Here is a 12566-nt window from a genome sequence, read left to right on the forward strand (position 1 = left end):
CTGGTTCAAGAGGCCCCTTGACATTGTTGAGGACTGTGGGCACACACCTATAGACTGTTCTATACATGGATGCATATCAACGCATATGTGAGCATCCTTCATGAATGCACAGAGCATGGGTGCACAGGGGTGTTATGGACACCAGTGTGTCATTTACATTGTTTAGACACGAGTGAGCGAGCACCTACCTGCTCTGCACACAGAGTGTACGTTAACCTGTCTCTCTCCCAGTCATTTGATATGTGGAAGTGGAAACATATCCAGACAGAGCAGAACCACACAGGCAGCATTCCTGGAACAAAGGAACGATTTGTTTTAGAAGAGGTTATGCTAGCATGGCGATCTACCCCCAACACAGATATGATCATGTATATGTCTATGAGGCTGAGGACTATAAACTGGATCCCAGCCTGAGCTATATAACAAGACCTTGTTTAAAAGGAGGAGGAAGAGGGAGGGAGAAGGAAGACGAGGATAAAGAATAATTGCAATCAGCCATGGTCGTGTTTGCTCTCTGCACAGCTGTACTTAGTTCACAAATGAGACCTCGGGAATGCCGCCCTTCCCTTTGGGTGCTAGCTTGAGGTCACCTTGGGCCATAGACTCCGAAGAACAGAACCAGCACTCAGTGATCTGCTTGTCCTCTTGACCACCCCTGTCCGCTAGATCTGGGTGAGCAGTCCCCACAATGCCACTGGGTACTACACGGTCTATGGGGAGGAGGCACTTCATGCTGACCACTTCAGTGCCCGGCTGAGCTTTGGAGACACCCAGACCATTTGGGCGAGGACTGGCTACCTTGGCTTCCTTCGCAGGACAGAGCTGACTGACGCCAGTGGAGGTAAGAACCCCTTGCTGAAGGGCTAGCCTCAGCACTGCAGGGGCTGGGCTTTCAGTTGTTGTAGCCTGTGGGCCTTGCCTCTAAGCTTGGGGAGCCCCCAATGACTTCATATTGTCCCCCACTGGCCTTGATTTGTGTTGCTTGGTGTGGGCTGAAGACGAGGCTCCAGTAGCACTTCTGGGTGGAACTGTTTCTCCTGGTGCCGCCCTCACTTTCTACTCTTGACCTCTGTGGAGGAGATGTTGAGAAGGTGGCAGCTCTTGGCCATGAGCTGTGGGGTTTCTCCCAAGGGACATAGCTGTCCCAGAAACTGCATTTCCTATTAGCACGGTGTGCTCTGCACGGCTCTACAGTCATGAGTGGCACCCTTTCAGCTGTGTTCGTCCCCCACATGTTTGACCCCTGCAGGCCTAACAGCTCAAGTCAGAACTCTGGTAGCCTCCAGTCACTGTAATGTTGTGTAGCTAAAATGATTTAAAAACACATTGACATACACTGGTTGTTGACCAGTGCAGAGGTAAGACTGAGTTGTTGGCATCTCCCCAGCCCTGTGGCAAAGGACAACTGTGGAGTTCATAGAGGAGGCAGACTCTGTGTAATCTGACTCCTAAGCATGTGCGTGCCCATGTTCACAGAGCGACACGATGCGCTGTATGTTGTTGGGTCCTTGGATGAAACACTAGAGCTGAGAGGCATGCGGTATCACCCCATCGACATAGAAACCTCTGTGATCCGTGCACACAGGAGCATCGCAGAGTGGTAAGAGCCGAGGGAAGGATCTGTGCTGCCATCAGCCTCGGCCTGGGCTTGAGCACTGTACACAGGGCAGTACCAGGCAAGCTCCTACCCCGAGCACAGTCCCTGCTGAGCTGGACTGCCCTCTTCTTACCTGTTCCTCCACATACATCATACGTTTCTACAAAACAGTATCAGAGTGCCTCTGCACCTTCTTCTCCCGGTCAGGTTTAAATCACATAATTGTCTCCAGCATACAGACGTGAGGCGGCCACTGTTGCCGTTCTGGAGTATTTCTAGTGTAAATGTGGTTTTTCTCATTTAAACTGTGGTGAGCCGTGACCGCTTCACCCTGCCGGGAACCTGCCCTGGGATAAGCGCAGCTTTCAATAGCAAGTGCTGGTTATCCTAATCAAGAGTGTTAGAGCAGATACCCCTGTAAGGTACAGTTAGCTGGCCCTTAAAGTTACTGTGCTGATAATGCAAGCAGGTGCCTTTGCTGCCTTTGGGATGCCTGCCCAGCATCTGCTTGCTCCATGTGCTGATGATCTCCATGGCTGTTTACTCTCCTCCAGTGCCGTGTTCACCTGGACCAACCTGCTGGTGGTGGTGGTGGAACTGGATGGTCTGGAGCAGGATGCCCTGGACCTGGTGGCCCTGGTGACCAATGTGGTGCTGGAGGAGCACTACCTTGTGGTGGGCGTGGTGGTCATCGTGGATCCTGGAGTGATCCCCATCAACTCTCGGGGCGAGAAGCAGCGCATGCACCTGCGAGACGGCTTCCTGGCTGACCAGCTGGACCCCATCTACGTGGCCTACAATATGTGAGCCCAGCCGGACGGAGCTGGCTGTAGGAACCAGCAGAGATGGGAGGCAAAGCTAGCTGCAGGGTCTCTGCCCTGGGGAAGGGGTCTCAGGCTCCATCCGCTCACGGCTGTGTGTGCTTTTCAGATCCTCTCAACAGTATCCTGAATGTCATGTTAGAATAATCCGCAACCAACTAAAGCACTGTTTTGGATCTGCCAAGTATAGCTACCAAAACATAGGTGACTGGGAAGGGAAGGGAAGGCCTGGTTACGCTGCTGCTGTTCTCTGCTATACTGCAAGCTTGCACTTTTTTAGGCTAAAAAATTATTCCTGATTTCTAAATATATAATTTCCTGATTATTTATTCCCATGTGTAATAACAAACATATATGTAAAGTCTATGATGGAGAGAAGTTTTGCGCCAAGCCTGCCTCGGAAGGCTGATGGAAGAGCAGCCCCATTCTCCGTGCTCACAGCCCGGACTCCACGCAGCCACATAGCCTCCTTTGTCCACTCTGATCACTGAAGCGGGTGTGCCTGCTTGTTTGTGTGTCGCCACTAAAGCTCAGCAAGTGCCATTTTGGACTGTCTAGTTAGATCCTGTTTCTGAAAGATAAACCAGCATTTAATTTAAAACCACTGTCCTAGCCCGTAAAGTAGTGATGTTTAAGCTGCAAGTTCTGATGACATCACGGTATTCATCCTCTCATGAAGCATTACCGAATTGTTTTTATGAACAGATCTGGATGCATGAGTGGCAACCTAAGGTCTTCCCACCCATGTGCTAGCCGGGCCTCGTACACAGCTGCGTCACCATGGGAGCCCGTCCACCTAGGGGAACATAACTGCAGCCGCTTGGCTCTGCATCTGAGTTCCGTGCCTCTAAAACTTGGCCAAACCGTTTTTAGTTTTTCATCCGAACTTGAAATCCGAGTGATCTAATATTGTACTTCAGTCAGAAAAGAGAATGTAAAATCTTTTAGATACTTATAAGAGTTTGAAGTCAAGCATGAATCTAAGATTATTTTTATATGACTAATCAAAGATTAATGTTATCAAATTGTTGGGGTTTAGGGACTTGGAAGGAGGGAGACGTTTATGAACCGTATCTACATCACAGAGACAGCTAGATTTTTCTAGAGTTAGCCTGACTTGTGCTTTAGCGAGTCCAGCTAGCTGGTTCTACTTTCACATCTCACGCCGGGAAGCACTTCGTGGTGTGGCCCTTCTGCTCATGGTGTCAAACTGTGGTGTAGTATGTTAAAACGTACTGGAATTGTAATGATCCTGTTAGAACTATGTACAGAACCCATGTAACTTATTACTTGGCATCAGAGTCTAGCGGCAGGCTGGTAGGGGTCACGGTAGATGGCCGAGAAGGGACCCAAACTACCTATCCACCACCTCAGTGTTGTAGTTTTATAGCAGACAGCGCCTGTACACTTTTTGTATTGAAAACTCAGTGGCAGTAAGAACGTATCTGGTAAGTTAAGAATTTAAGAATCATATTAAAATGTTTTAAGGTTACTCTCTGGGAATTCTGTATATCACACTAATTTTTTATATCATGTTAATAAAAGCTATTGACTTTGTAGTTCTGCATTTTGAAATGTGTGAAAGGGTTTTAAAAGTTTCCCAAAATAGGATGTATTTTCATATGCATTATTTCTTTCAGAAATATAAACACAATTATGCGTATCATATGAAATCTAGAAAACACATTAAAGTGTTGGAAAGAAAATTTTAAATCTTCTGCAGTCCTACTTACAAGAAATAACAGCCTTAGGGTTGCCAAGAATCTCAGGGATTTTTAGTCTTTAAATTTTTTTAAAAAACAAAATTAGGACCATATACTTATTTTATAATCTGCTTTTGTACCTAATAAATTACAGACTTTTGAATCTGTTACATACATGTTCTTTACATGACGACACTGTATGCTGTGCAGGGCAGCATGCAGTACTTCCTAGGCTGCTGTGCCAACACTACGTCCCCACTGTACAGTGAGTCACCTCCCCATACATACATCCACAGTGTTGTCTGCCTGGCCTCAGCCCTGCCTGTAGCATGGGTAGGTCGGAGTTTGTGATGGGTGTGGTGCTTGGATACTCATTACCTCAAGAAGGGCCCCATGGGAAATATCAGCCCCAGCACTGATTAGTACCCATTTAACACTGGCACCGTCCTGGGGAATGGGCTCAGCTCTCTCCTGTTCTTTTCTTGGGTTCCTTGTGGGGAAAGGCTAGAGCTGAGAGGGCCAGGCTGAGAGTGCTCAGGAGCCTCTGTGATGTGGAGCATGGCTCACCAGAGGGCAGGACCTAGTGCCCTGCCCACTCCCAGCAAATGAAGTATCACTTCCGGGTGGGTGGCATATAGTATGGGAGCTTGCATTGCCATGAAATAAATTCATGTCGAACTCTAGTCTCACGGGCAAGAACCTCCTTTCAGTCACCATACCTGCCTTCCTAGAGGGGTTCAGGAGGCTTAGAAAGGCAGATGTCCTGACTGTGTGTGAAAACAGTGACATGAGGCTTGGGACAAGAGAACATGAAGAGCCCCTGTAGATAGCCCCAGGTCTTCTGTCTTGGTAGCTTAGGTTCCCCAAAGTGCCTTCCATGTGCCCCAAGTCCCGTGCATTGCCAATTCTCTGCTTCCGGTCTCCAGTGCTGTCCTGCACACACGCAGTATTTCCCATAGCATCGTGTGTTAGGCCCCTCGGCCTCCTGGACTGCTAACTGGAAGGAGTAGGTTGCTGGGGCATGCTTTGGAAGGTGTACCAGTCTCCCGTCTTTTGCACGATTTAAGCAAATATTTACTCTTCTTTAGTTAAGTTGGGAATTCTGTCACAGTGGTAGGACATGTAGATACCCTCTGCTCAGGGGGAATCTGATTCTGTACAGCCTTAGAACACTGCCTCAGGTGATACACAGGCCCTTAGAGCACTGAAGAGCCCCCGACTGTTCTAGCTGCTTTTCGCCCACCCTTGGACTCTGCCTGTGGGTGGGGTAAGGTCTACAGTCCTTCTTTAGGGACTTTTAATCTTGTCCCAGTCTGGTAATTATTTTTATTTCTTCTTCAGTGGTGATGGAGAATTTTTACAATGTTTTTTATTTTACACAAGGGCATTGTTCAGTGGTCTTAATGAACTTCTAAGTCTCTTAAGAAAACAAATAACAGCACTAAAAAAAAAAGAGATGGGTAAGAGTAATCAGAAACTTTTCCAGAATGGCTTTTTAATATTTTGCAGTGCGATTTTTATTATTATTATTATTAATCTGTAACTTGGGGGTATTTGAACCTTCAGTGTTTGAATACGCAGGTTAGAAAGCATCAAGTCCAGCTTCCCACAATCCTCTGTTCGCAACCTCACAAAGCACTAAGCAGGCAGACATGACTCCCAGCAGCTCCAGGACACATCTCAGGCCCTTCACTCCCCAGCTGCTCACCCTGCAAACCTCACAGACTGCAGAGGGAGCAAGGAAGATGCAACTAACAACCCTCTGGCCGTTCCCCTCCTCTGTCCTGTCCTCTGGGAACAATGGTGTCGTCCTAAAATCATCTTAAAAGAAGTCTACTGAGCAGAATTTGATTCTCGGTCCCAAGTTAGAATGTTAATACTTAGTTTGTGAGATCTAATTATCTCGCCAGGTTAGAACTGTTGGCACTAAACATTTACTTAGTAATGAATCACCGCTCACTGTGGAAGAAGAGACCTAAGTGTGCTCCTTTCGGGCTGGGGGAGGGCATAGGTGATCATTCTGTCTACTTTCTGGGGCGTCCTTTGCGCAGATGGTAAGCAGATGTAAGGTTGAGCCGCCCCTTCAGGTGGCAATGGACCCAGCTGTGGGTCTGGGAAGCAGACACCTAAGAAAGCTGTCCGACGGAAGTGCCTCTGGTAGTCTGCCTTGGTTCTTACAGGTGGCCTTCTACAGGAGCGTGGTGGTCAGCAACGCGTGCTTCACCCACAGAGCTCCGATTCCGTCCCTGTGTGATTCTTGCCAACAGTTCCCGGGACACAGCTCACAGGAATACCTAGTGTAGCAGGCATAAGGACGTGCTAACTTAAAGCAGCCATTGGGAAGGGGGTCAGAGTTTCATTCCCAAAGCAAATCAGGCTTCCTACTTAGTTACATGTGCCTAGAGAGCTCAGCTCCTTCGAGCCCAGGAGCCTTTGCTGTGCCTCGAGTTGTGACCCTCATGTCTACTACAGGAGCGGCTCAGCTACTTTTTTGTCTCACTCATGTTCAAAGAACTCATGGCAGGCTGTGGTCACCATGGAGACGAAGGCCATAAACTCCTGGAAGTCACACTCTCCATCCCCGTCTTCATCCAGAGTCTCCATCACTTTGTCCACGACTTCCTGCTCTTTGATCTCCTGAGAGGGCAACAGAGAGAGAAGGGGATTTAAACCTCCTTCTGGGCAGAAGCGTCAGAGTGCTATTAAAAGTACCAGGCTGATCGGTTTGCGGTTTGCGTCAGAAACAATCCTGATACAGGAAATGCAGCATCCTAGCAGCCTTCTGTGAGCAGGGACAATCAGCCACAGGGAGGTGGGGAGCTGTCTGTAACAGACTGCCTGAGGAAGCCCGTCTCAGCCTGGGCCTGTGACTTGAGAGACTTGAACTCAGCCGCTCCTGAGTGTGTTTGGGAGCCGTGTGGATCCTGACATGCACTAAAATAACACTTGGGAGTGTGTCAGAGTTTTCTCTTCACGAGTAGCTTCCTAGGTGCTGTAGGCTTTGTTTTTCCTGACAGTTCTGATGCCAAAGCCAGGCGAACGGTAAGGCTGCTCCTAGCAGATGGACAAAGCAAGTGAATGGTAAGGCTCCTGACTGATGCTCCACCAGTGGGGGGGGGCGGGGGCGGGGGTTGGGGAGGTGGGGCAGACTGAAACGTGGGAAGAATGCAGGCTCTAAGCTTAGCCTCTCCAGCTAACACCTCCCGGTAGGACAGCTCTGTGGGGACACCAACTGCTTCCCTAAATACAAAAGATTCCTGCATAAGAGATGGTGATTTGCTCACCGGGGGGCTTTTAAACATTTTGGGGGGGAGATTGATGGAAACAGTATAGTTCTCCCAGTTACAGGGCAGGTGCTTTGATTTCGAACCTCCAAGGCCTCCAGAGGCTTATGAGTAGGAGGCCTGGTGCCAAACTGTGGCACCATGGGGGGATGATAGAACCTTTGGGAGGGAGGCAGAGTGGGAGGGAGCTGCATCACTGGGCCAACGCCCCTTTGTCCCTTTGCTCCTCGCTGGGGTGGTCTGCCTCATCAAAGGCCCCCAAACAGCAAAGCCTGAGAACTGTGCAGGGAAACCATGAGCCAAAATAAATCTTTCCTGCTTGGCCATGATGGCACACGCCTCTAATCCCAGCACTCAGGAGGCAGAGGCAGGCCGATCTCTGACTTCCCAGGCCAGACTGGTCTAGAGAGTGAGTTTCAGGACAGCCAGGGCTGTGCAGAGAAACCCTGTCTTGGAAAACAAAACCAACCAAATCAATAAACCTTCACTCCTTCAAGTTGATTTTTCTCCAATGCTTTTGTTAAACCCAGCCAGCCAAAGGTGAGATAAGTGTGCTGGCTGATTTCTTTTTCCTGTTGTAAAATCAGGGGAGTAGCAAGTATCTTAAGCTGTTAACAACTGTGCTTTCACTAAACACGAGGCTCTTGACGCGCTCACCTTGTCCCTGCATACTCTTCAAAGATGGAGACATTAAGACTTCTGTTAAGTCAGAAGGGCAGAGTGTGGGACTAAAGCTGGCTATGCATTTGGAGTCCCTGTTACCAGGTATCTGAAGGCCTGAGAAATTAATCTTCCTAAAGCCCATTTGAAAATTTCTCCAGCAAGCCCACAAGGCCCGCTGCCTCCCTACACAACAATGAAGTAATTTGCCTGAATGGGAGAAAGGAAAACCTCAGCCGACATCCAGTCGGTGAGTATCAACATACCCAGTTAACTTGGAGCGTGGTTTCCTGTTACCATGTGACACGGCTGTGCCCCAGGGTTATACCGAGGCTTGGCATTGGATCAAACACTGACTACTTTTCCTCTGCCTGTGTGGTTGGCTACTTCAGCGGCCCAAGGGATCTTTGTGGCAGGAAGCATTGTGTACCACAGCGTTTCCATATCGTCCAAGGTGTGCCAAGAGCCTTGGTTTAGGGGACCGAGGGAGTACTGAGTGGCAGAAAGACGGGAGCACTTGGTTTGTGGGCAGTAGAAACGCTAGTAAGCTATTCAAGGGCAGAGGACATAGTGGGTAAGAAAGTGAATGCTTTCACGACTAGAATATTAAGTGCCCAGAGAAAAACAACTTGCCAGGAACCCAGCAGCTTCCTAAGTGGACTCCAAACTAAACTTACACTCAGTCAATGCCGTATACTCTGGGGAGCCTCCTCCTCCCCTCAGCCAAGTAGTCACTGGTGGGTATGCTAGGTTGGGTGCTTTGTGAGCCCCTGTATCTCAAATATTGAATTATTGAGTGATCAGTAAAAAGATTTCTTTTCCCACCCCCAAACTTTTTATGCTTAGAAAGAAACTGTGTGTGTGTGTGTGTGTGTGTGTGTGTGTGTGTGTGTGTGTGTACATGCCTACATACTCTCACACCATGGTTACACCATGTGTGTTCCATGTAGATCCCAGGGATCAAACACAGATCACCAGGGTTGGGGCCAGGTGTGTTTACCTGCTAAGCCTTCTCATTGGCCTTGTTCTGTTCTGAGAGATGTTATCCCTGTATGGCCCAGGCTGGCCTCCTGTCTTCACCTTTGAAGTACCAGGGCTACAGACGTGAGCCATGACCAGCTGACAGTTCCTGAGTGTCACCTGTGAGTGGTTTACTGTTATGCTCTGCCATTTTCCCCTGTGAAGTCGGAGATCCAAGGAACAGAAACAGCGCATCTGAGCTCATACTTCAAGAGCTTGGCTGTTCAAACTCACGTAGAAGCAACCAGGGTATCCAGAGACAGAACGGACATGAGCATTTCTAGTGCAGCGCGGTGGTGGTTTGGTAAGGCTTACCTCCAGGAAGTGAGAGAGCTCGTTGTTAATAAGTTCCTTCAGTTCGGATTTCTTCAGCTTGTGCTTGTCACCCTCTCTTCCTGAGTACTGATGGAAGATGTCGATGAGGACAACCATGGCCTTCTCCAGCTCAGACATCCTGGAGGCTGCAGAAGAAGGACACCTCTTCACGTTTTCCACCCTGTTCTTTGGAGAGCTTAATAAACTTTTCAGGCCCCAGCTCAGGCGAGGGGCAGAGATCCACACCCCCTTCCTTCTATGTCCCCATGGGCTACAGGGCTAAGTTTCCAAGACCATTGGCTTCTGGCTGGGTTTGACCAATGAGAAATTATCGAAGATGCCGACACAAAGCACTAGGGAACGAGTAATCCCAGAGGTCTCCAGGACATACCATCAGCTGGTGGATTTAAGAAAGACAGTAAGATGACTAGTAACAAGTATGTATATGTATGCGTATGACTAGTCTCTCTCACACACACACACGTGGGATAAACAACATCCTCATATATCAGCTTGACACAGGTAATGTCCTATCTCAGAATAGGGAACCTCAATTAAGAAAATGCCTCCATAAGATCCAGCTGTAGGCATTTCTTAACTAGTGATCAGTGAGGGAGGGATGAGCCCATGGTGGGTGGAGCCATCCCTGGGCTAGTGGTTCTGGGTTCTATAAGAAAGCAGGCTGAGCAAGCCAGTAAACAGCATCCCTCCGTGGGCCCTGCATCAGCTCCTGCCCTTAGGATCCTGCCCTGCTTGAGTTCCAGTCCTGAATCCTTGTGATGATGCTCAGTGTGATGTGGAAGCCAAATAACCCTTTCCTCCCAAGCTTGCTTTTTGGCTCTGGTATTTCATTGCAGTAATAAAAATCCCAACAAAGGGCTTATTTTCATTTGAATTAATATACTAAAGATGTTTAAATAAAAATATGAATTTTTTAAATGGGAAGACAACCACCCCCCCCCCAAAAAAAAAAAAAAAAACACTGTAAAATTCATCTGAGAAAATAAAGGTACCAACGTTTTGGAAAGTTACGGTGATGTGACCTTGCAGAAACATGTTCTCCAAGGTCATATGATTCTACTGGCATCCTGACACAGGGAGACGGAGGCGCAGCCCAGCATTCTGTGCTTACTCATTAGCCTGGCCTCAAGAGTACAACAGCTTCTTTGTGAAGAGGCTTTCGTGCCCGTGAGAAGCAAACAGCCTTCGCAGTGAGCACCTGGTGCAGCGGTCACAGCCTGGGGATTCGGGGATGGCTGCTCAACTATCCGAGGGACTCGCTCACAAAGGTGGCTTTGGGCTCATTTCAGAAACCAGCCACGTAGGCAGGGACATTCGGCAGCTTCTCGCCTTGAGTTCTGGCCCTTAAGTCAGAGCTGCACTGTCATAATTAAACAAACAAACAAAACCATTCAAAAGGCATTTCCTTGTTGGACATATTACATCTTAGAATACAATTTTAGCAACTTTCTATATTTTTATTACTGAGCTCCCAAAAGAAAGGAAGGTTTTTGGCCTTCCTTGGCTCTCTGGTTCTTTGGTTTGCTCATATTTTCCAAAGACACCTGAAGTACCTCATGTAACATAGAACAATGCAGATGGACAAAATGTAATAATGCTGTCTTAGTTTCTTGAGTTTTCAGCTATTATTGGTCTTCTAGCTAAAAAGAAACATCTTATGTGCCTGTGTGTTTTGCCTGCAGGTATGTCTCTGTAGTGTGTTCATGCCTGGTGCCTACAGAGGCCGGAGGAGGATGTCAGATTCTCTGGAACTGGAGTTACAGGCAGTTGTGAGCTACCATGTGGATGCTGGTCTGAGCCATGTCTCCAGCCCCCGTTACTGTGTTTGTTTGTTTGCTTGCTTGTTTTTATGAAATAAAATACGTTTAGTGCCAAGGAAAGAGTTGTGGGGAGGGAGGGAGGGGCAGGCACAGAATCACCTGCCTGCTTTCTTTTCAGATGAGATGAGGTCTCACTGTCCCTGTCTTGCCTCTACTCTCCCAAGGGTTGGCTCACACCCAACACAGTTATTGATTAAAAAAAAAAAAAAAGTCTTCAGAAACTCTGCATCATACGGATACTGCCCAAAATCCTAACGGCTGGGGTAGGGAAAGGTTAAATGATCTTTTTGTGGATAAGGACTAAGACTTAAAATCAAATGGTGTAACGCCATATCCCATACGCTAGAAAACTTCGTAACATTCTATTTTTTCTCAGAAAAATATATGACATATGAAAATATATAATTTCTAATATACATAAAAAATTCAAAATTTCCCCTATTTTCAGCTAAAAAAATTTGTTTAAGAAATTTGTCGTCTTCTAAGACAAATGGATTAGTCTTTATAAAGAAAATGCAGGGCTTGAGCTTCTTGGAATGGTAAGGCCTGTAAGGTGAGGGGTTCTCACAGAGACTGCCCCTCCCCAGGAGGGACAACAGGGAAGTCAGAAGCCACCTCCAAACCCTCATTTCTCTATCCCAGTTCATAATGATTTGAAAAGATTCAACTACTTCGTAAATTTTTTTTTGAGCAGTGTCTGGAGATGTAGCTCTTGGCTTTTCAAATAGGAAAACTAGAAAATCTCACAGGGGTGCACTAGGGACCCACGGTAAAGCTGCCATGAGGAAAAGAGAGCTGTGGTTGGGGATTTGGGGTAACCCTATACCAGGGAAGAAAAATCCTTCCCTTAGGACTCAGAGAAGAAGCGCTATACAGCATCTCTAAAAACATCGGGTCATTCTGAGTCTCTAAAAGTGACCTAAAGTTTCCCTGGCTTACTGGAAACGGAGCCAGAGATAACACAGGTTGTGGCATGGGCCCTGCAGAGTCATTGTCAACAACAGGTGTAAGGACGCAGTAAAGGCAGCCACATCGGCATTTGAAATGCCCCCAAAGGCCCCCAAAGGTCTTTAAAACATTCTCTAAAGTTCATTCCCATTCTATGCTCTCCACCCCTCACCCTGTAAGGAAAGAAAGACACCGTTTCTTCCCCCCCTTGGGTCCTGCCAGTGACTCATTCTCACCTCCTGATCACCTTTGCTTCTGGAGTTCTCTCTGGCGTCAGTGTCTGAGTAACGGGAGCGCAGACTGTGTGGCTTCTTATTCTTCCTCCAAAGAGAACTGGGTGTGGGCTGGGCGCAGTCGGCTGCAGGCCGAGGCTGCCA

The 12566-nt window shown here is 47.8% G+C and overlaps 2 protein-coding genes across 6 annotated transcripts in view; one reads left to right on the plus strand and one right to left on the minus strand.

The window, feature by feature from the left end:
* Positions 1-4170, plus strand: part of DIP2A (disco interacting protein 2 homolog A) — an 80263-nt gene extending 76093 nt beyond the window's left edge. For all 4 annotated transcript variants that reach the window (XM_080937587.1, XM_080937586.1, XM_080937584.1 and 1 more), the window contains 3 exons: positions 667-841; positions 1477-1600; positions 2152-4170. In XM_080937587.1, the coding sequence (XP_080793713.1) occupies positions 667-841; positions 1477-1600; positions 2152-2404 (552 nt within the window). In that variant the 3' untranslated portion in view covers positions 2405-4170. The remainder of the gene's footprint in view (positions 1-666; positions 842-1476; positions 1601-2151) is intronic.
* Positions 4171-5599: 1429 nt separating this feature from the next.
* On the minus strand, positions 5600-12566 carry S100B (S100 calcium binding protein B). 2 transcript variants are annotated; one of them, XM_080938424.1, is made up of 4 exons: positions 12426-12510; positions 10533-10781; positions 9401-9546; positions 5600-6758 (listed from the first exon to the last, which is right to left on the minus strand). In XM_080938424.1, the coding sequence occupies exons 2-4, from the start codon at positions 10534-10536 to the stop codon at positions 6618-6620; spliced, it is 291 nt and encodes a 96-aa protein (XP_080794550.1). In that variant the 5' UTR covers positions 10537-10781; positions 12426-12510; the 3' UTR covers positions 5600-6617. The 2 variants fall into 2 exon arrangements, with proteins under 2 accessions (XP_080794550.1, XP_080794551.1); XM_080938425.1 differs by lacking the exon at positions 10533-10781 and having other exon boundaries at positions 12426-12566.

This window comes from Micromys minutus, assembly GCF_963924665.1.
Source record: "Micromys minutus genome assembly, chromosome: 25".
Taxonomy (NCBI): Eukaryota; Metazoa; Chordata; class Mammalia; order Rodentia; family Muridae; genus Micromys; species Micromys minutus.

What these genes read in the sequence shown, in the direction of transcription:
- S100B (XM_080938424.1), bottom strand. An exon ending in AGCTCTCTCACTTCCTGGAG is followed by an intron (nt 6,759 to 9,400) that starts GTAAGCCTTACC and finishes TTGCCCTCTCAG; the next exon opens with GAGATCAAAGAGCAGGAAGT.